The sequence below is a fragment of the Macaca thibetana genome, chromosome 19 (genome assembly GCF_024542745.1).
Source record: "Macaca thibetana thibetana isolate TM-01 chromosome 19, ASM2454274v1, whole genome shotgun sequence".
Taxonomy (NCBI): domain Eukaryota; kingdom Metazoa; phylum Chordata; class Mammalia; order Primates; family Cercopithecidae; genus Macaca; species Macaca thibetana.
The window spans coordinates 1,677,686-1,701,893 of NC_065596.1; the positions used below are offsets into that span (position 1 = coordinate 1,677,686).

General features: G+C 42.6%; 1 protein-coding gene across 2 annotated transcripts in view; it reads left to right on the forward strand.

The window, feature by feature from the left end:
• LOC126942210 (zinc finger protein 254) overlaps window positions 1-24,208 on the forward strand; it is a 181,429-nt gene that overhangs the window by 125,460 nt on the left and 31,761 nt on the right. The window contains exon 1 of one of the 2 annotated variants that reach the window (XM_050769540.1): window positions 19,125-19,361. The exons of the other annotated variant lie outside the window; for it this stretch is intronic. Within the exon in view, the coding sequence (XP_050625497.1) occupies window positions 19,332-19,361 (30 nt within the window). The 5' untranslated portion in view covers window positions 19,125-19,331. Of the gene's footprint in view, window positions 1-19,124; window positions 19,362-24,208 lie in introns of those variants that run through there. 2 annotated transcript variants of the gene reach the window in all.

Below are 24,208 nucleotides of genomic sequence, written 5' to 3' on the forward strand. Positions count from 1 at the left end.
ACTGGCACAAGACAGGGATGCCCTCTCTCACCACTCTTATTCAACATAGTGTTGGAAGTTCTGGCTATGGCAATTAGGCAAGAGAAAGAAATCAAGGGTATTCAGTTAGGAAAAGAAGAAGTCAAATTGTCCCTGTTTGCAGATGACATGATTGTATATTTAGAAAACCCCATTGTCTCAGCCCAAAATCTCCTTAAGCTGATAAGCAACTTCAGCAAAGTCTCAGGATACAAAATTAATGTGCAAAAATCACAAGCATTCTTATACACCAGTAACAGACAAACAGAGAGCCAAATCAGGAATGAACTTCCATTCACAATTGCTTCAAAGAGAATCAAATACCTAGGAATCCAACTTACAAGGGATGTAAAGGACCTCTTCAAGGAGAACTACAAACCACTGCTCAGTGAAATAAAAGAGGACACAAACAAATGGAAGAACATACCATGCTCATGGATAGGAAGAATCAATATCGTGAAAATGGCCATACTGCCCAAGGTAATTTATAGATTCAATGCCATCCCCATCAAGCTACCAATGAGTTTCTTCACAGAATTGGAAAAAAAAAAAAAAACTGCTTTAAAGTTCATATGGAACCAAAAAAGAGCCCGCATCTCCAAGACAATCCTAAGTCAAAAGAACAAAGCTGGAGGCATCACGCTACCTGACTTCAAACTATACTACAAGGCTACAGTAACCAAAACAGCATTGTACTGGTACCAAAACAGAGATATAGACCAATGGAACGGAACAGAGTCCTCAGAAATAATACCACACATCTACAGCCATCTGATCTTTGACAAACCTGAGAGAAACAAGAAATGGGGAAAGGATTCCCTATTTAATAAATGGTGCTGGGAAAATTGGCTAGCCATAAGTAGAAAGCTGAAACTGGATCCTTTCCTTACTCCTTATATGAAAATTAATTCAAGATGGATTAGAGACTTAAATGTTAGACCTAATACCATAAAAATCCTAGAGGAAAACCTAGGTAATACCATTCAGGACATAGGCATGGGCAAAGACTTCATGTCTAAAACACCAAAAGCAACGGCAGCAAAAGCCAAAATTGACAAATGGGATCTCATTAAACTAAAGAGCTTCTGCACAGCAAAAGAAACTACCATCAGAGTGAACAGGCAACCTACAGAATGGGAGAAAATTTTTGCAATCTACTCATCTGACAAAGGGCTAATATCCAGAACCTACAAAGAACTCAAACAAATTTACAAGAAAAAAACAAACAACCCCATCAAAAAGTGGGCAAAGGATATGAACAGACATTTCTCAAAAGAAGACATTCATACAGCCAACAGACACATGAAAAAATGCTCATCATCACTGGCCATCAGAGAAATGCAAATCAAAACCACAATGAGATACCATCTCACACCAGTTAGAATGGCGATCATTAAAAAGTCAGGAAACAACAGATGCTGGAGAGGATGTGGAGAAATAGGAACACTTTTACACTGTTGGTGGGATTGTAAACTAGTTCAACCATTATGGAAAACAGTATGGCGATTCCTCAAGGATCTAGAACTAGATGTACCATATGACCCAGCCATCCCATTACTGGGTATATACCCAAAGGATTATAAATTATGCTGCTATAAAGACACATGCACACGTATGTTTATTGCAGCACTATTCACAATAGCAAAGACTTGGAATCAACCCAAATGTCCATCAGTGACAGATTGGATTAAGAAAATGTGGCACATATACACCATGGAATACTATGCAGCCATCAAAAAGGATGAGTTTGTGTCCTTTGTAGGGACATGGATGCAGCTGGAAACCATCATTCTTAGCAAACTATCACAAGAACAGAAAACCAAACACCGCATGTTCTCACTCATAGGTGGGAACTGAACAATGAGATCACTTGGACTCAGGAAGGGAAACATCACACACCGGGGCCTATCATGGGGAGGGGGGAGGGGGGAGGGGGGAGGGATTGCATTGGGAGTTATACCTGATGTAAATGACGAGTTGATGAGTGCAGCACAAACATGGCACAAGTATACATATGTAACAAACCTGCACGTTATGCACATGTACCCTACAACTTAAAGTATAATAATAATAAATAAATTAAAAAAAAAAAAAAAAGAAAAGAAATTGTGACTATCATGTGAACATCCAGCCAGAGTTGGAATGATGACTTATTTCTAAACCCAGTTCATTGGCAGATGAGAATTCTGTGTGACCCCATGAAAATTCTCCCTGGGCTTAGTGCCAGAGTAAACAGAGTTTACAGGAGGAATGAAGGCTCTCAGACTCCCATCCAGTTTATTGGTGAGATTGTCACTACCATACTTAGACCCAACATAGGAAATGTGGTGACTCTCATACCTAGAACTGGGACCTGTGCAGGATTGTTAATTCATTACTGGACCTTCCTGTGGGTGTGATTGTTACATATGCCTACGTTCAGCACCCACGTGATTTGATTTTGCTGCCTGGTCTCAGTCCAAAGGTAAGATTGTGATTTATCACTGAATCCAGCAGCTCGGTGATTTGGCTCTCCTCTTTTTTTTTTTTTTGCGGGGGGGAATCCCACAAATTTTGGGTATTGCCAATTATTTCTGAATCCTGCACCCATGTTATGTGACTCTCCCACGTGTGCCTTACATGTTGTGCCATATTGTGGCTCAATATATCACATTAGACATTGTTAAATATTATTGGGTTCAACACCTGGGTGATGGATGTAACTTTTTTTCTGGGCCTTCCTACAGGGGACCTTGTGACATAACTCAATGCCCATCACCATGGAAATGTTACTCTCTTCTCCTGCCTGATCTCTGCTCACAGAGAAATTGTGACACATCACTGGCCTCACATCTAGATGATGCAACTTTCTTCTTTTTTTCAGGCTCCACATATTTGGGTATTGTGATGTATTGCTGAACTCAACACCTAAGGGATGGGAGTCTCCTACCTAGGCCCTTCCTACAAGGGGCATTGTGACATGTCTCTGCATTCCTCATCCAGGAGATGTGACTCTTCTCTTCTGCCTACACCTGCCTATACAGAAAGTTGCGGCGTATTGCTGTGGTCAGCAACCAGATGATGTGGTTCTCCTGCCTGGGTCTTTATTACAGGAAAGATGGTTGACACATTACTGGGCCCAGCATCCAGAGGATGTGACTCTCTTCTGTTGGTCCCTGCTTACAGGGAAATTGTAGCATATTGCTACACTCAGCTCCTAGCTTATGTGACTCTTCTTTTAGGTTTTTGCCTTCAGGGGATATTGTGACATATTGCTGGACCCTGCACTGACAATTTGTGACTCTTCTGCCTGTGATTTGCCCACTTGGGCCATTGTGACATTGCTGGGTTTAACACTCAGGTGATGTAACTTTTATGCCTGGGCTTTGCCTACAGGAGGCATTTTGAAATGTCTTTGTGGCTAGGCACAGTGGCTCATGTCTGTAATCCCAGCACTTTGGGAGGCCAAGGTGGGCAGATCACAAAGTCAGGAGTTTGAGACCAGCCTGGTCAGTATGGTGAAAACCTGTCTCTACTAAAAACAAACAAACAAACAAACAAACAAAACCAAAAATCAGCCAGGTGTGGTAATGGGTGCCTGTAGTCCCAGCTACTCAAGAGGCTGAGGCAGGAGAATCGCTTGAGCCCAGGAGGTGGAGACTGCAGTGAGCCGAGATCATGCCACTGCACTCTATCCTGGGCAACAGAGTGAGACTCCATTTCCAAAAAAAATAAAAAATAAAAATAAAAAAATGTCTTTGCACCAATCCCACAGGTGATGTGACTCTCTTGTGTTACCTGGTCTCTGTTCCCAGGAAGTATTGTGACCTTTCACAGCATATAGCTATTTTTTTTTTTAATTTCTTAGTTTTTTCTTGCAGGAAAGATTGTGAAATATTACTGAACTAAGCACCAAAGGGATATGCTTTTTTTCTTGGACTTGCCCATGAAAAACATTGTAACATATTGCTGAGCCCTAAACCTAGATGGTGTGAGTTTTCTGCCCGTCAGCTATTTTATGTGACTCTCCTCTCTCATCTTCACTTTGTCCATGGTTAGATTATAATATATCTTTGGGCCTGGGTCACACTAACAGAAGCAAGAGTGACTTATTGCTGGGCCCAGCACACAGGGGATGTGATTCTTCTTCTTGGTTCCTGCCCAAATCGTCATTGTGACATATCTCTGGGTCAGTTGCCTAAATGATAGGACTCTTTTTATCTTTCTGGACCTGTCCACAGTAGGAAACGTTACATATCGTTGGGCCCAGCACCTATCTGATATGACTCTCCTCTCATGCCAAGGCCTTGCCTACAGTAGTGATTGTGCCATATAGCTGGGTCCAGCTCCTATGTTATCTGACTCCTGTTTTCTTCCTGAGTCCTACAAAAAGATAGCATTATAAAATATTTCTGGGTCTTTTACCTAGGTGATGTGACTTTTCTTCTCGGCTTGTCCTCTCAGAGGGAATTGTGACATGTTGCTGAATACAGCATTTAGGTGATGTGAAGCTTCCTCTACAGCTTGGACTCTTACCAAAAAGGGATTGTGATATATCACTGGGCACAGCACCTACATAATGGAACTCTTTTCTCTTGTCTGTGCCCTGCAAGCATTTTGCATTGTGACATATAGCTGGGTCTGCCACCCAGGTAACATGAGTCTTCCACATAAGCCCTGGCCACAAGAGTGTTATGAAATAACTTTTTATTTATTGCCTAGGTAGTGATGTGACTCTTCCTCAGCCTGTACCTTGCCACAAGTGAATTGTGATGTATCACTGGGCCCAGCACCTAGATGATGTAACTCATCTTTTGGCTGAACCTTTCATATTTTACATATTGTTACATATCACTGCATCTGACATTAGGGGATGAGAGACCTCTGCCTGGGCCCTCCCCACAGACGGCCTTGTGACCTATTTTGGCATCCATCACCTAAGAAATGTGACTCTCCTCACCTACATGTACCGTGCACAAATAAAAGATTGTGACATATCACTGGGATCAGCCACCCAGTGTGTGTCTATCCTCTCAGGGTGTTTCTTAAAGAGACCATTGTAACGTATCACTGGGACCAGCACCCAGGTGATGTGACTTGTGTCCTGTGCCCATCTCGTCTTTTTTTTTTTTTTTTTTTTTTTAAGGCAGAGTCTCACTCTGTTGCCCAGGTTAGAGTGCAGTGATGTGATCTTGGCTCACTGCAACCTCCGCCTCCTGGGTTCAAGCAGTTCTTCTGCCTTAGCCTCCCAAGTAGCTGGGATTACAGTCATGCATTACCACACTGGTCTAATATTTGTATTTTTAGTAGAGGCGGGGTTTTACCATGATGGTCAGGCTGGTTTCTAACTCCTGACCTCAGGTGATCTACTTGCCTTGGCCTCCCAAAGTGCTGGGATTACTGGCATGAGCCACTGCACCCAGTCTACCTGTGGCCATCTTATAGGATTAGATTTTAATCCATCCCCTGCCAAGAACCTAAGTGATGTGATATGACTCTCCTGTCTGGTCCTTGCCTTCAAAAAAGATTGTGACATACCTTTAGACGAGACCCAGGTGATGTCACTATTCTGTTCACTTCCTACCCACCAATGTCATTGGGACATATATCTTGCTTCAACTTGCAATTGCTATGATGATTCTTATACCTTGAACTAGGCAATAAAAGAGTTATACTCTCTCCTAGCTAGGCTTAGGAAAACAAAAATAATCCTTAGTCTCTTCTTTTTGACAAGGTCATAGAGAATTACCACTCTCTCAAATATTGTATAAAGCCCTCGGGTGGCACATAGAGTGTCATCAAGGGATAAAAACACTGATGATATTGTGTTTCTTTTCTTTTTTGGAGATGGAGTCTCACTTTGTCACCCAGGCTAAAGTGCAGTGGCATGATCTCAGCTCACTATAACCTCTGTCTCCTGAGTTCAAGTGATTCTCCTGCCTCAGCTTCCCGAGTAACTGCGACTCCAGGTGCGTGCCACCAAGCCCAGCTAATTTTTGTATTTTTAGTACAGATGGATTTTCACCATGTTGGCCAAGCTGGTCTTGAACTCCTGACCTCAGGTGATCCACCCGCCTTGGCCTCCCAAAGTGCTGGGATTACAGGCGTGAGCCACTGCTCCCAGCCCAAGATTGTGTTTCTTAAAAGAATATCCTGGCCGGGCACGGTGGCTCAAGCCTGTAATCCCAGCACTTTGGGAGGCTGAGATGGGTGGATCACGAGATTAGGAGTTCAAGACCAGCCTGGCCAACATGGTGAAACCCGATCTCTACTAAAAATACAAAAATGCACCAGGTGTGGTGGCAGGTGCCTATAATCCCAGCTACTCAGGAGGCTGAGGCAGGAGAATTGCTTGAATCCAGGAGGCGGAGGTTGCAGTGAGCCGAGATCATACTACTGCCATTCAGCCTTGGTGATAGAGTGAGACTCCATCTCAAAAAAAAAAAAAAAAAAAAAAAAAAAAAAAAAAAGGAATATCCTGCCAGGCATGGTGGCTTACACCTGTAATCTCAGCACTTTGGGAGGCCGGCTTGTGCCTGTAATCTCAGCATGAGGTGGGCGGATCACGAGGTTACGAGATTGAGAGCATCCTGACTAACATGGTAAAACCCCATCTCTACTAAAAATACAAAAAATTAGCCAGGTGTGGTGGCACTCACCTGTAGTCCCAGCTACTCAGGAGGCTGAGGGAGGAGAATCACTTGAACCCAGGAGGCGGAGGTTGCAGTGAGCTGAGATCGTGCCACTACATTCCATCCTGGGCAGCAGAGCGAGACTTTGTCTCAAAAAAGAAAAAAGAAAAAGAAAAAAAGAACATTCTGCCACTCATTATAATTGTAACCTCAACATAGACAGAACCCACTGGTGAGGTCCGAAATCTCATATGCAGATGCAGTCCATAGTTGGAATTGTGACTGTGATATGCAGACATCCAGCCAGGAATGGCTCATTTCTAAAGCTACAAATGATGACTCACTTGTAAATGTAGCTCATAGGCAGATGAGGACTCTCCTATATGGATCAGCCAATTGAAGAGATGTTGACTCTCATTTCTGGGATCAGAGCAACACGTACTTTCAAGGGTCCATACCATCACAAATGTCTTAGAGTGAATTGTGACTCACATGCATATTGCATAAAGTCCTCAGGTAATGCATTGAATGCCCTTACATGGCTCAGCACACAGGTGACATTGTGATACTGATTTTCACACCCAGTCAACAGTAAATATGTCATCCTTTTAGAAGAACACAATCTACTTCTGAAGTTCTGAATCTCACCCCTGGAGGCAGTGGAAAGTTGCAAAATTGACTCCCATATGTGGATCTGGTCCACAGCTGGGCTGTTGACTCAGATCAAGATTCAGCACACCTGTGAGGCATGAGTTTACTGAGAAGACAGTCTGAAGGAGAGATTGAGGCTCTTTTTCATGAATTCATCCATATTGAGATTGTGATTTGTGCACTTAGACCCAGCTTCCAAATGGTCTTGCCTCTCATACCTATAATGGGAATATGTGAGGAATTATTCATGTTATTCCTGAGCCTTTCTGCGTGTGTGATTGTGACACACATCTCTGCTCAAAACCTGAGGGATTTGACTCCTGCCTGGGCCCAGCACACAGATAGGATTGGGACATATTGTTGGAACCAGTATGTAGATGATGTGACCCTATACTCTTGTCTTGTTCCTGCCACAGAGGACATTGTGACATATCACTGGTCCCTGCACCCAGGTAATGTGTTTGTCCTTTCTATGCCCTGCCCACATGGGCTATTATAACATATTGCTGGGTCCAACACCCAGGTAATATGAATCTCCTACCTATATCCTGACTACAGGGGCCATTTTTGGAAATAGATGGAAATAGAACCCATCATCTATTTGATGTTACTCTCCACTTTTTTTTTTCTTCTTGGTTTTAAGGAGTGGAGAGTTTAATAGGCAAGAAGGAAGGGAGAAGACAGAAGGAAGAAGCTCCCCTGTACAGAGACAGAGGGAGGGGAGCTCCAAAGCCAAAAGAGAAGGCCCCCTACTCTGGACTTTTACATAGGCTTTTCCCTAGGAGACATTGTAACATATCTGGGCCAAGCACCTATATGATGTTACTCTTTGCTCCTGCCTGGGCCCTGACCACAGAAGGGGGAGTGACTAATCCCTAGGCACAACACACAGGTGATGTAATATTTCTGCCTGTTCCCTGTCCACAGGAAACATAGTGAATGTCCTTGGCCTACTAAACAAGATGATATGACAATTTTTTGTCTCTGAGACCTGTCAACAGTGGGGATTGTGACAGATCACTTGTCTCAGCACTGACATAATTTTTTCCCCGTGCCTGGGTGCTTCCCACTGGGGTGACTGTGACATATAACTAGGTGAAGGGCCTAGGTTATGTGACTTTTCTCTTCTGCCTGAGCCTAGGTTAAAGACACATGCAGTGGAAAGCTTTTTGGGGCCTGGCTTCTAATTGCAAGGACAGTTACATAGGTGTCTCTGAATGCTTAGACAGCCTGGTCTTTCCTGACCCAATGCTCCCCAACCGCTTTTTCAAGCACATCTTGACCTTTCTGTTCTCTGGGGTGAAAACTCATCTTCAGGGCTGTCTGCGACAAAAGAGAAACATCGGGTTACTAAAACCTCAGGAACAGAGATTACAGATTGGGTTAAGAGTGTGCCCTTTCTTAAGGATGGTATGCATGGGAAAGTAGCAAACAGTTTCAGAAAGATACAAGAAAAATTGCCTCTAATGGGTATTTATACTTCAACTCAATTTGTTCTGTAAGTGGTAGGGAAAATGGGATAAAATACCGTATGTTCAAGTATTTTTGCTGCTCAGTCAGAATGAAACCCTGCAGCAGGCATGTCCATGTTTCATGAGAGAAATAGAAGAAAAAGAATTGGACATACAAGATGATCCTTTATGACAAGCCCCCCTGCCACTTGGTTCAGTGGGCATTTTTGGGTGAAGCAGAACTTCTTTCTCTCAGGTCTGAAGGTTCAGATGTGTTGGTCCTTTTTCCCACTAGTACACCTGAAAGTTCTATTGAGAACCATTTGTCCCTCCTCCTTACCCATCTAGTCCTACTCTACACCCACCAGTCCCTGAAGAACTTAGCCCTGTGAGTACTACTTGTAGTGGGGCTGCCTATCAACTTCCAAGGGGAAATCTTTGATCACTTACAGAGGTTGCAAATGGGGAAGAAGGCCTGTGAGAGGATGTGTCCCCTTTTCTCTGTCTGGTTTAGCTCTATAATAAGACAAGTTTGGTCATTTCTCTGAAGATCCAGGAAAATTCATGGGTGAGCTTGAGAAGTTAACTCTGACCTACAGTTTAACATGGCAGGATCTGTATATTTTGTTGTCTCTGTGTTGTACAGTGGAAGAAAAACAATGCATTTTGGGGACGGCTAGGACTCATGCAGGTGAGGTATTGGCTCATAACCTGAACCATAATATATATCAGACAGGAGGTATAGCAGTTCCAGATCAAGATCTAGAGTGGAACTATCAAAGTGGGTGTGAGGACTTGGAAGAAGAGATCATATGGTCACTTGTTTGTTGAAACAGATGAAGAAATGTATGAAAAAACCCATTAACAATGAAAAGGTTAAGGAAGTTTCTCAGGGCAAAGATGACAATCCAACTTTGTTTTAATAGCCTTTAGTTGAGGCAATCAGGAAATATACTAACACTGGTCTTGCCTCAAGGAAAAGATAAACCGTTCTGAGAGTACATTTTATAACCAAGTCTGCCCCTAATATCTATAGAAAACTACTAAAAGCAGCTATGGGTTCCCAAAGTTCTCTGGAACAGCTTTGGATATGGCATTTTTAGTTTTTAATAACAGGGACAAAGCAGAGGAAGCAGAAGAGGAAGAAGAACCTCCCACAAGTTGCAGCTCTTGGTTGCAACCTTAAGCTAACCTCCCAAATGGGATTGCCCTCCTGGGTCTTGGCTTGAACAAGGGAAGCTGAAAAGTGGGAAGCCCAAACTTGGGCGTCGGAGTCACTGTGCCCTGGGCATAAATCAGGGTGTGCACTGTAAGAAAACTGACCATTGGAAGAGGGTTTGTCCAGTGTTCTGAAGAGAGCCATCAGCACCTGAACTAATGATGGGTAAAACAGCCAGGCAAGTACCCAAGAGTGACGGGACCTGAGACCTTCCACCACTGTTTCCATCAGACAACTAGCCATATATCTGGAAAAGCCTCGGTAACCTTTGCCATGGCAGGTAAGAATATGAAGTTTCACCAGGTGTGGTGGCTCACACCTGTAATCCTAGCACTTTGGGAGGCCGAGGTGGGTGGATGACTTGAGGTCAGGAGTTCATGACTACCTGGTCAACATGGTGAAACCCTATCTCTACTAAAAATACAAAAAATTATCCAGAAATTGCTTGAACCTGAGAGGTGGAGGTTGCAGTGAGCTGAGATCATGCCACTGCACTCCATTCTGGGAAACAGAGACTCCGTCTCAAAAAAAAAAAAAAAAAAAAAAAAAAAGGCCGGGTGCGTTGCCTCATGCTTGTAATCCCAGTACTTTGGGAGCCCGAGGTGGGCAGGTGGATCACCTGAGGTCAGGAGTTTGAGACCAGCCTGACCAATATGGAGAAACCCCCATCTCTACTATAAATACAAAATTAACTGGGCGTGGCGGCACATGCCTGTAATCCCAGCTACTCAGGAGGCTGAGGCAAGAGAATCACATGAACCCGGGAGGCGGAGGTTGCAATAAGCTGAGGTCACACCACTGCACTCCAGCCTGGGCGACAGAGTGAGACTCCATCTCAAAAAAAAGAATATTAACTTTCTTCTGGACTGCTTACTCTGTTTTGACCCATTATAATGGGTCTCTGTCACCCCAAAACTGTATGGTCACGGGGATAGATTGACAAGCCCATAGATGCCATTTTACCTAATCTCTAAGCTGTTTTTCAGTGACTGGTTTTCTTACATAACTTTCTTATCATGCCTGGATGCCTCAGGGAAATTGTAGCAACTTCTCTTTTGGTAGATAAAGCCAATAAACTGGCTTTAGAACAACACCGTGAGGTTTAAGCCCACACCAAGTACAAGGAGTTCTATAAGCTAAAAGACACCAGTGGATGACCGGGAATTCTTATTGAAATAGCAGGCATTTTGCTAGACACTCCAATAAACCTGATATGAGATGCTAATCAATAAAAAAATAGTTAAACATTTGCATGACTCTACTCATTTGGGAATAAATTCCCTGTTTAAATTAATATCTTGGCTTTTTATAGAAAAAGAATTACTTAAAAGAGTAGACCAGGTCACTCGGGCCTGTGAACTATATGCCTGGAACAACCCAAATGACCAATGTTTACCTCCTCCTTTAGTAAGGCCTGTTCAGCATAGAGGAACGTACCCTGGTGAAGATTGGCAAATAGACTATAACAGATGCCCCCATGTAAAGGGTTTAAATATTTATTAGGCATTCATTGACACCTTTACTGTTTGGATTGAGGCTTTTCCTATGCAGTCTGAAAAGGCAATTGAGATTTCTAAACTACTAAAAGAAATAATTCTGGTGGGTGTGGTGGCTCACACCTGTAATCCCTGCACATTGGGAGGCCAAGGCGGGTAGATCACCTGAGGTCAGGAGTTCGAGACCAGCCTGGCTAACATGGTGAAACCCCGTCTCTACTAAAAATACAAAAATTAGCTGGGTGTGGTGGTGTGCACCTGTAGTCCCAGCTACTCTGGAGGCTGAGGCATGAGAATCACTTGAACCTTGGAGGCAGAGGTTGCAGTGAACCGAGATTGTGCCATTGCACTCTAGGCTGGGCAACAAGAGTGAAACTCTATCTCAAAAAAAAAAAAAAAAAAAAAAAAAAATAGAGTCTCGTGAAATATAGTAATTAAGAAAATTAATTCTTTATCGCAAACCCTTGCCACAGAGCACATCTCCTTATATGTAGAAACACTATAACTATGGTAAATGTGTTCCTCAATAGTAAATTAATTAGTTATTAAAATCATTCAAAATTGTTTTTTATTTAATTTTTCAGAACAATGCTTATGTTTCATATAGCTAATTCCTTTAAGTCCTTAACAAAAACTGGCCAGATGCGGTGGCTCTTGCCTGTAATCCCAGCACTTTGTGAGGCCGAGGCGGGCGGATCACGAGGTCAGGCGATCGAGACCATCCTGACTAACACGGTGAAACCCTATCTATACTAAGCAAAAAAAAAAAAAAAAAAAAAAGTACAAAAAATTATCCGGGCATGGTGGCAGGCACCTGTAGTCCCAGCTACTCGAGAGGCTGAGGCAGGAGAATGGCGTGAACCTGGGAGGCGGAGCTTGCAGTGAGAAGAGATTGCGCCACTGCACTCCAGCCTAGGCGCCAGGGTGAGATTCCGTCTCAAAAAAAAAAAAAAAAAAAAAAAAAAAAAAAGTCTTTGATAAAAACCAAGCTCACAGCAGCTCAATACAGAAGTTAAAAATAAATCCGTCTTGTAACGTTTCCTTTTGGTTTTTCTGTCGGCCTTTTTATTTAAAATAATTTAAAAAAGTAACCAACGGGCTGGGCTTGGTGGCTTAAGCCTGTAATCCAAGCACTTTGGAAGGCCGAGGCGGGCGGATCACGAAGTCAAGAGATGGAGACCATCCTGGCCAATGTGGTGCAACCCTGTCTCTACTAAAAATACAAAAAATTAGCCAGATGTGCTGGCATTCACCTGTAGTCCCAGCTACTCAGGGGGCTGAGGCAGGGGAATTGCTTGAACCCGGGAGGTGGAGGTTGCAGTGAGCCAAGATCAGGCCACTGCACTCCAGTCTGGCGACAGAGCGAGACTCCATCTCACGAAAAAAAAAAGAGAAAAATAACAAATTCCTGTCCACATCCATTCCTATCTGGCCTGGGACAATTAATTGGCTTTAAGTCTTTTGACTGTTAAGGCCCTCAGCCATAGGGAATCCTGCCACGGGAAAACTGACACTGTAGAATTATATGACTTCTCCTGTGACAAAACCTTTTCTCTCCCAAATACCAGTATATGGTGCAATACAAAAATCGGAGGAAAAATGGATTTGTCTACTGTTAACAAGTCTATAACAATTTAGACACCGAGGACCAGACATTTCTTGCATTGAATTTATACGCTCCTCAGGATGCTATACCTATGGAGATAAATTGGCTGGAAAAAAGTTAAACTTATTAAATTCTAATTTAACGCTGGTCCCACAATTCTCAAGTAAGATTTATCACAAGGTCCAAATAACCCTTTATAAGGAGGATAAACACATTGTGAGTCTGATCAAAAAGTATGATGATGCATGCAGTGGTTTTTGGGCTGGTTAGTAAACAGAGGCTGTTTACTGCCCTCTGACTCTACGTATAACCTTTTGGGTGCCTAATCCTTGCTATCTTTTTATATATTTTTTGAAGATGTTATGCTGGATGCAGCAGAAGGAAAGGCACAATTAAAGACCTGCATCACGATAGCTCAGAAAATAGATTTTATCCAAGATTTTTTATTTTAGACTAAACCTAGGCCTGACCCCATCTCACCTTTAAACAATTGACTGTTACATCAGGTCAGACTATGTCCTCATAGCATTATCCAAATTGCTAATATTTAAAACTACCACCAACCAGACTACTCTAGAAATGAGCCTTCCTAGCATTGTGGGAGCTCACCTAATGACCAGATCAGACAACTCTAGGATGAACCCTTCCTAGTACCATGGGACCTGCTGCTGTTAGCTTGCATATGCATTCTGTGGAATGCTTTTTTGGCGAAGAGGAGGACTGAGGACTGACCTCTGATTTTTTATCTTGCCCAAATTTGTACCTAGGGGATATAGGGAGTCATGCCCTACAAACCATAAATTCTCATCAGATGCAGTTTATTTGACCCTATATGTCATGACTTACTTTTCAGTCTAACTCTCTCATAACATTATGAGACAAGAAAAAAGTATTTAAACCCAAAATAGATTTCCTTGCCATATCTGGAAATTGCCCCACAAAGTCTCTTGTGGGAAAAACTCACATTCTGTAGAGAATCTCCTTCCCCCTTTTGTTTTCCTTTCTTCCTGTGCAGATCCAGGAGATAGTCAACTAAGAGCCAACCACCCTTTTAGGTCTGATAAGAAACATTTTACAACCTGTTCTGCCTCTGAAGTCAGCTATCTGAGAGATTTCTCTGCACAGTAAAACTTGGTCTCCATAATTCTTTACCTTAACCTAAAAATTCCCTTTTGTTGATCCCAAGTCTTCAGATAAATTCCACCAATTGTCAACCAGAAAATGTTTAAATTTACCGGAGAGCCCCCTGCTTGAGTTGTCCAACCATTCTGAATCAAACCAATGTATGTATGTATGTATGTATGTATGTATTTATTTATTTTTGAGGCAGAGTGTTGGTCTGTTGCTCAGACCACTGCACCTGCCTACCAGTGCATTTTTTAAATGTATGTGATTGGCCAGGCACAGTGGCTCACGCCTGTAATGCCAGCACTTTGGGAGGCCAAGGCGGGCGGATCATGAGGTCAGGTCCTGGCTAACACGGTGAAACTCCGTCCCTACTGAAAATACAAAAAAATTAGCCGGGCATGGTGGCATGCACCTGTAGTCCCAGCTACTTGGGAGCCTGAGGTAGAAGAATCTCTTGAACCTGGGAGGCGGAGGTTGCAGTGAGACCAGATCATGCCACTGCACTCCAGTCTGGGCAACAGAGCAAGACTCCATCTCAAAAAAAAAAAAATTCGATTGATGTCTCATTCCAAAATACATAAAAGTAAGCTCTACCCCGACCACCTTGGGCACATGTTCTCAGAACCTCCTGACAGTTGTGTCATAGGCCATTGCCACGCATATATGGCTCAGAATCAATCTCTTCAATTTTTTTTTTTTAAACCGTCTGTGACAAACCCACAGCCAACATTAAACTGAACAGGAAAAAGTTGGAAACATTTCTTCTGAGAACTGGAACAAGACAATAGTGCCCACTTTTATCACTTCTATTCAACATAGTACTGAAAGTCCTAGCCAGAGCAACTAGAGAAAAGAAAGAAATAAAGAGCCTCCAAGTTGGTAAAGAGGTAGTCAAATTGCCACTGTTCACTGATGTTACACTTATCTAATTAGGAAACCCTAAATACTCATCAAAAAGCATCTAGATCTGATAAATAAATTCTGTAAAGTTTTAGGATACAAAATTAATGTGCACATATTAGTGGCATTGGTATACACCAATAGCAACCAAACTGATATTTAAATCAAGAACTCAGCCTCTTTTAAAGCAGCTGCAAAAAAATAGTAATAATAATTAGGATTATCCCTAAAGAAGGCCATGAAAGATCTTTACAAGAAAAACTATAAAACATTGCTGAAAGGTATCATAGATGACACAAACAAATAAAAACACATCCCATGCTTATAGAGGGGTAGGGTTAGTATTGTAAAAATGATGATATTACCAAAAGTGAGCTACAAATTCAATACAATTCCCATGAAGGTAACATCATAATTTCCTCACATAACTAAGAACATCTAAAATTCATATGAAACAAAAAAGAACCTGCATAGATAAAGTAAGACTAACCAAAACAAAAATCAACTCAAGATGGATCAAAAACGTTAAGACCTGAAACCATAAAAATTGTAGAAGATAATACTGGAAAAACTCTTCTAGACATTGGCTTTGGCAAAGTGTACATGACCAAGAACCCAAAAACACATGCAACATGAAACAAAGACAGATGAGACTTAATTAACTCTCAAAAGAAGATATACAAATGGCCAAAAAGCATTGATAAAAATGCTCAACATTAATGATTAATGATCAGGAAAATGCAAATCAAAACCACAATGTGATACCACCTTATTCCTGCAAAAATGACGATAATTAAAACATCAAAAAATAATACATGTTGTCACGGCTCCGGTGAAAAGGGAATACTTTTACACTGCTGGTGGGAATGTATACTAGTACAACCACTATGGAAAACAGTATGGAGATTCATTAAAAAACTAAAAGTAGAACTACCATTTGATTCAGCAATCCCACTACTGGGTATCTACACGGAGAAAAAGAAGTCATTATATGAGTAAGACACTTGCACATGCATGTTTATAGCAGCACAATTTGCAATTGCAAAAGAATGGAAGCAGCCTAATTAATGCCCATCAACTAATGAGTGGAAAAAGAAAATGTGGCATATGCCACACATATATATGTGTGTATATATACATACATATATACACACCAATGAATGCTACTCAGTCATAACTAGGAATAAAATAATAGTATTTGCAGCAACCTCGATGGAGTTGAAGACCATTATTCTAAGTGAATTAACTAAGAAATAAAAAACCAAACATTGTATGTTCTCACTTATAAGTGGGAACTAAGCTATGACAATGCAATGGCATAAAAATTATATAAATGGACTCTGGGTACTCAGTGGCAAGGGTGGGAGAGGAGTGAGGGATAAAAGACTACATATTGGGTACAGTGCACACTGCTTGGGAGATGAGTGCACCTAAATATTAGAAATCACTACAAAAGAACTTATCCATGTAACCAAACATCATCTGTACTTTAGAAACTTTGGAAATAATAATAATAAACAGAAACAAAATAACCCCAAACCCCATAAGTTTAACTTTCTGTGCTTTGGCTGTTTTTGGTTTATTTTTTATTTTTCAGAAGGGGTCTCACTCTGTCACCCAGAATAGAGTGCAATGGCTTGATCAGGGCTCATTGCAGCCTCGACCTCCTTGGTTCAGTCAATCCTCCTCCCTCAGCCTCCTGAATAGCTGGTACTAAAGGTGCAGGCCACCATGCTCAGTTTAACTTTTGTAATTTTTTAGATACATGTTTTTACCATGTTGCCCAGGCTGATCTCGAATTCCTGGGCTTAAGCAGTCTTCATTTCTTGGCCTCCCAAAGTGCTGGGATTATAAGCATGAGCCATCATGAGTGACCACAATCTTTTCTCTTTTTTTGGAGACAGAGCCTCACTCTGTCACCCAGGCTGGAGTGCAGTGACCTGATCTTGACTCACTGCAACCACCGCCTGTCAGGTTCAAGCGATTCTCCTGCCTCAGCCTCCGAGTAGCTGGGACTACAGGTGCACGCCACCATGCCCAGCTAATTTTTGTATTTATTAGTGGAGATGGGGTTTCACCATCTTGGCCAGGCTGGTCTCGAACTCCTGACCTCGTGATCCACCCACCTCGGCCTCCCAAAATGTTGGGAATACAGGTGTGAGCCACTGCACCCAGCCCACAATTTTTTTAAAACATGATATGGAAAAGTTAACTATATTTAGATCTGTTACTTAACAGAAAATTTGAATAAACATTAAAAAACAAAATATTTTTTATCTACAAATATTGATACAAAACAGTTCAAAATTACTTTCTAGGGATTTCATTAAAAATTGGTTTGTTAAGGGTTAATGTAATTTATATATATAAAACAGATTTCTAGGTGTAAGAAAACCGATTTTTCGTAGAGAGTGTATAAACAAAGGTCAGGTGCAGTGGCTCACATCTGTAATCCCAACATTTTGGGAGGCCAGGGCAGACGGATCATTTCGAGTTTAGGAGTTCCAGACCAACCTGAGCAACAAGGCAAATTCCATTCTCTACTTAAAATACGGAAATAAACCGGGCCTGATGGCTTACGCCTGTAGTCCCAGCTACTTCAGAGGCTGAGGCTGGAGATTCGCTTGAACCTGGGAGGCGGAGGTTGCAGTGAGTCAAGTTTGCGCCACCGCACTTCAGCCTGGGTGAAAGAACAAGCCTCTCTCCCGGAAATAAAAAAAGAGAGTGTATAAACCAAAGCAAAATATGTTTTTGATGAAGAAAGTTAGAAACATTTTGTCTACTTTGAAATTACTTAAAGGTTGTTTCAAATTGAAAACATAAAAATAATGTAAATTAAAATAAAATATAAAAACTTAAAAAATGGCCGGGCACGATGGCTCACGCCTGTAATCCCAGTAATTTGGGAGGCTGAGAGGGGTGGATTACCTGAGGCCAAGAGTTCGTGACCAGCTTGGCAACACAGTGAAACCCCGTCTCTACTAAAAATACAAAAAATTAGCCGAGTTTGGTGATGCATGCCTGTAATCCCAGCTGCTCGGGAAGCTGAGGCAGGAGAATCGCTTGAACTCAGGAGGCAGAGGTTGCAGTGAGCCGAGATGGCGCCACTGCACTCCAGCTTGGGCGACAGAGCTAGACTTTGTCTAGACAAAAAATAAAAAATAAAAAATGATAAGAGATCATAAAATATGTATAAAAATCTAGAATGGTCAAAAAGACAAATTCGATGGACTTTATTTTTGTTATTATTATTATTATTATTATTTTTGAGACAAAGTTTCGCTGTGTCGCCCAGGCTAGGGTGCGGTGGCAAGATCTTGACTCACTGCAACCTCAGCCCCCAGGGTTCAAGGAATTCTGCTGCCTCAGCCTCCTGAGAAGCTGGGATTACAGGCACGCCCCACCATACCCAGCTAATTTTTTTTTTTACTTTTATTTTTTTGAGACAGAATTTCACTCTTGTTGTCCAGGCTGGAGTGTAATGACGCGATCTACACTCACTGCGGCCACCACCTCCTGGGTTCAAGCAGTTCTCCTGCCTCAGCCTCCCGAGAAGCTGAGATTACAGGCACATGCCACTACGCGTAGCTAACTTTGTATTTTTAGTGGAGATGAGGTTTCACTATGTTAGTCAGACTGGTCTTGAACTCCTGACCTCAGGTGGTCCGCCCGCCTGGGCCATCGAAAGTGCTGGGATTACAGGCGTGAGTCACCGCGCCCAGCTGATGGGTTTACTTATAACGGTTTATTAAATTAGCTTTTGTACTGATAATACATTATTACTAAAGTAAAAGTTGATTTTCTCTTGAACAAAAATTTTATGTATTATTAATATACATAAAATATGTTTGTTCACATTTTGAATACGTTGAAAAAGAGAGAGAGCAAAACGGATATAGAATTTTCGCATGCTCTAGGGTGGGCCTGGCTCAGCTCAGGGAGGAAACCCTGCCTGATAAGGCTGCAGCTTAAGCTGTCACTCTTCAGTCCAGCGTGTGATCACATCTTCTATCACTCAGGTTCTGACTAGGCGGGGCCTTAAACGTTATCCAATCAGGGACGTTGGGCTGGGAACTGTCCAATCAGGCACACAGCTGGAGCGGACAGGGCGGCTTCCGGGATATGGCGGGGCCTTTGTCTCTTGCTGCCGCTGGAGCTGCAGGTCTGTCTTCACTGATCTGTATCCCCCGCTCCTAGAGGCCCCGCGTTTGTGGCGCTGTTACCAGCAGGTATTGGAGATCCACAGCTAAGATGCCGGGACCCCCTAGAGGCCTAGAAATGGTAAGAATTCCAGTCCGACATCCCGAGAGAGGGGAGGGGGCTGGTTGGAACTGGTGGGAAGCGGTTGTGGCGGGACACAGGCCTCCCTGCAGTCAGCTCCACAATCTGCGCCCGGAGTTCTCCTTTCCCAGCTCGGCCTCAGTCCCCTGCAGAAATAAGATGGCGGCTACGCTGACAGCCAAATCCCCAGGCGTCCTGTCTCTTCCCTGCGCAGTGACCCGCAGTCCCGCGTCTCTCCCAAATTGTGCAAGGACCCAGGGATGGTCGTCAGGGGAGAATCCTGACTCGGGTTGCGTGTTCATGAACGGGAAGAGCTTTGGTCTGTGGGGTTCCCAGGCCCTCTTTTTTCCCATTAAAAATTTATGGGCGTCACTGCAAAAATACTAAGTAATTTAATAAAAGAATAATTGAAAAAATTGTACAGCACCCAGCTGTGGTTTGTAGTTTGTGGTCCATGGAAGGGGCTTGAAGAAAAGATTGATATAAGGTTCATGATAAAGAAAACCAAATTCAATAATTGGCTAGGTACAATTATCTAGCTTTTTTTTTTTTTTTTTTTTTTTTTGGAGACAGTCTCACTCTTTTGCCCAGGCTGGAGTGCAGTGGTGTGATCTCGGCTCACCGCAACCTCTGCCTCTTGGGTTCAAGCGATTCTCCTGCCTCAGCCTCCCTAGTAGCTGGGATTACAGGCGCCCGCCACCATAATTTTTTTATTTTTAGTAGAGACGGGGTTTCACCATGTTGGCCAGGCTGGTCTCCAACTCCTGACCTCAGGTGATCCACCCACCTCGGCCTCCGAAAGTGCTAGGATTACAGGAGTGAGCCGCCGTGCCCAGCCTATTTTCTTGATTTTTACATTCAAGGTAGAAATAGCCTGGTAATGTAATCAGAGCTCAATTGGCAGCTTATTCTTGGTTAAGCCTGAATTTTGTTTCCGCTAATGTAGTAATATACCAAAAAAATGCTCTTGAGTTTAGATTTTTATTTTTAGAAGTAGAAATCCGGGGACTAGAGCCACCTCAATCTAATTGCCTGCCACTTAATTATTTTCACATTCCATAGGGGACTGATTTTTTTCTGAAATTTTCACATGTGTCCCAAGCAGGGCTTCAAGTTCACCCCTCATCCCCTATTCCTCCAGCCTAACTCTGGCTTGCAGGAAAATACTAAATTTCCCGTTTCGTCTGATATTCCCAAATGCCAGTTTCCCCTCCCTAATTCACTTCATCATATATTTGTCCTTTAGTGTACGTTTTGATACCTATTTTAATTTTTTTTTTTTTTTTTTTTAATTTTTGAGACAGAGGCTTGCTCTGTCGCCTCAGATGGAGTGCAGTGGTGCGATCTAGGCTGTCTGCAACCTCTGCCTTATGGGATCAAACGATTCTCTTGTCTCAGTCTCCCAAGTAGCTGGAATTACAGGCGCCCGCCCCTATACCTGGCTAATTTTTGTATTTTTGGTAGAGACCGGGCTTCACTGTATTGGCCAGGATGGTTTCAAACTCCTAGCCTCAAGCCATACGCCTGCCTCGGCCTCCCAAAGAGCTGGTATTACAGACGTGAGCCACCTCGCCTGGTCAATTAATCATTTTTTGACAGCATTTGATGGCACATTTAAAAAGATTTGTTTTCTTTTTGTAAATATTTCCTATGAGAAGAAAGCAAAGAATAATCTCTTGACACTGTATTGTAAAATATCTCTGTGTGTTTTTTTCTTCTATTTTCCCTAGACACAGATATCTTATCAGAATGTTTTTGGGTCAAGTTTTCCTTTTGGAAACTATAGTGTGATGTGTCTTCAGTCACCGTTCGGTTTTCTTGGACCTGGGTTTCAGAACTGTATTGGGATAAACTAAGATACCCACCGTGGCTGTGTCTGCTAGAGTGTCTAGTAAATATCAGCTTTGGGTCATATTCTCTCATAGGAAAATCTGAGGTATTGAGTGTAGCTTCCCAAGTGTGCAGGTGGATGCCCTGAGTCTAAGAGGCATTTCCTGGTGCACTTTTTTTTTTTTTTAAAGCTAATTTTTTGAGACATTAATATTGTCTTCACCCAACCCGGCTTTCGTTTCTTGAAGACACATTGCTGGTCAGCCAATCAGATACTAGTATTGAGGAGAAAACAAGTAATTTCTAACTCCTGGTTTCCTTTAGAGGGCAGAAAAATAGTAAAAAAAATTCTAGAAACAAACAAAACAAAACCAAACCAGGGCCAGGCACAGTGGCTCACGCCTGTAATCCTGGCACTTTGGGAGGCCAAGGAGGGCGGATCATGAAGTCAGGAGTTCAAGACCAGCTGGCCAACATGGTGAAACCCCATCTCTACTAAAAATATAAAAAAATAAAATAAAATAAAATACATAGCTGGGTGTAGTGGTACACGGCTGTAATCGCAGCTACTCAGGAGGCTAAGGCAGGAGAATCACTTGAACCTTGGAGGTGGAGGTTGCAGTGAGTGGATATCACGCCACTGCACTCCAGCCTGGGCAACAGAGTGAGACCCCTTCTCAAAAACAAAAACAAACCCCAAAAAACTGACCCCAGTGAGATGGTGCAAAAACTTGAGGAATAAAATGCGTCTGAGGCACTCAATGGAGCATAGTTCAGAGTCTCCTGAGAGGGGGTTATTGAGCACTTCAGTGAGTAGGATGGGGTGGGACAGCCTCTCAAGTATTTGGGTTGCCTGACTTGACACATGATTAAGACATATCTGTGTCTTGAAAAGGTTTTTTCACGTATTTTGACCGAAGGTTTGTTTTTGTTTTTTTGAGACAGAGTTTCCCTCTGTCACCCAGGCTGGAGTACAGTGGTGCCATCTCGGCCCACTGCAACCTCTAGATCTTGAGTTCAGGTGATTCTCATGCCTCAGCCTTCCAAGTAGCTGGGACTACAGGTGTGCGCCACCACACTCAGCTCATTTCTGTAGTTTTAGTAGAGATGGAGTTTCATCATGTTAGCCAGGCTGTTCTCAAACTTCCGGCCTTAAGTGACTCCTCTGCCCGGGCCTTCCAAAGTGCTGAGACTACAGGCCTGAGCCACTGTGCCCAGCTCACCTCAGTTTTTTAACTGTGTATTGCGTTTTATTAGTAGAGCTTGAAAGGTAAGAAAATATTTACAAAGGGCATAAAAGAGGTGAGTTTCAAAAACATTAATATCTAATAATATATTTTATTTGTTGAAAATTTTCATTTCCCTTTTTCTTTCTCAGAGTGAGTTTAGCAAGTTTCTCGGGCATGTTTATTTTATGGCTGAGTGATTTTTTTTTTATTTTTTTTGAGACAGAATCTCACTCTGTCGCCCAGGCTAGAGTGCAATGGTGCCTCTTGGCTCACTGCAACCTCTGCCTCCCGGGTTCAAGCGATTCTCCTGCCTCAGCCTCCTTGGTAGCTGGGATTTCAGGCACATACCACCATACTTGGCTAATTTTTGTATTTTTAGTAGAGATGGTTTCACCATGTTAGGCTGGTCTCAAACTCCTGACCTCAGGTGATCCACCCGCCTCGGCCTCCCAAAGGGCTGGGATTACAGGAATGAACCATGCTTGGCCTGTGGCTGAGTGATTTCAAACAGAATTCCATCTAGCTTTTAGACTGGTAGCTACCAAGGAAAAAAAGAAAAAAAAAAAAAAATCTCTCTTCAATTTCAGCTGTAGACAATGAATACATTTCCATAAAACAATGTGGTAGATAATTGATGAGTTACATAGATTCCTGAAAACTTCAGTTCCTTTTTTTAGCCGGGTAAATTTTTGATAGTGAGTATCTTTGTTCTATATCCTGTGTTTTTTTGTGTGTTTGATTGTTTTTGAGATAAACAGTTGCACTGCAACACCCAGGCTGGAGTACAATGGTGCAATCTTAGCTCACTGCAACCTCCAGTTCCCAGGTTCAAGTGATTCTCCTGTCTCTGCCTCCTGAGTAGCTGAGACTACACGCATGTGTCACCACACCTGGCTAGTTTCTGTATTTTCAGTAGAGATGAAGTTTCACGGTATTGGCCAGGCTAGTCTCGAACTCCTGACCTCGAGTGATCTGCCCATCTCAGCCTCCCAAAGTGCTGGAATTACAGGCGTGAGCCACTGCGCCCAGCCCAATATCCTGTTATTTTGATTTTTGAGTTTAATGCTACATTTTATGTGATGAAACTTGGTACCTCCTAGAAGTGTTCCTATGTGATTAATTTTTTTTTTTTTTTTTTTTTTTTTAAGTGGAGTTTTGATCTTATTGCCCAAGGTGGAGTGCAATGGGTGATCTCGGCTCACCTCAACCTATGCCTCCTGGGTTCAAGCAGTTCTCCTGCCTCAGCCTCTTGAGTAGCTGGGATTACAGGCGCCCACCACCATGCCTGGCTAATTTTTGTATTTTTAATAGAGACGGGGTTTCACCATGTTGGCCAGGCTGGTCTTGAACTCCTGACCTCAGGCAATCCGTCGCCTCGGCCTCTCAAAGTGCTGGGATTACAGGTGTGAGCCATCACGCTGGGCCAAGCAATCGTCTTGTACCTCGGCCTTCCAAGTAGCTGGGACTACAGGCATACAGCACCATGCCTTAGGTAATTTTTGTTTTTGTAGTTTTTTAGAGATGGGATTTTTCCATATTGCTCAGGCTGGTGTCAAATTCCTGAGCTCAGGCAATCCACCTGTCTTGGCCTCTCAGAGTGCTGGGATTACAGGCGTGAGTCATTGTGCCTGATCATACCATATTTTCTTTATTCAGTCTACCATTGATAGACATTCAAGTTGATTCCATGTCTTTGCTACTGTGAATAGTGCTGCAGTGAACACCCTTGTGCATGTGTCTTTATGACAGAATAATTTATATTTCTTTGGGTATATACCCAATTATGAG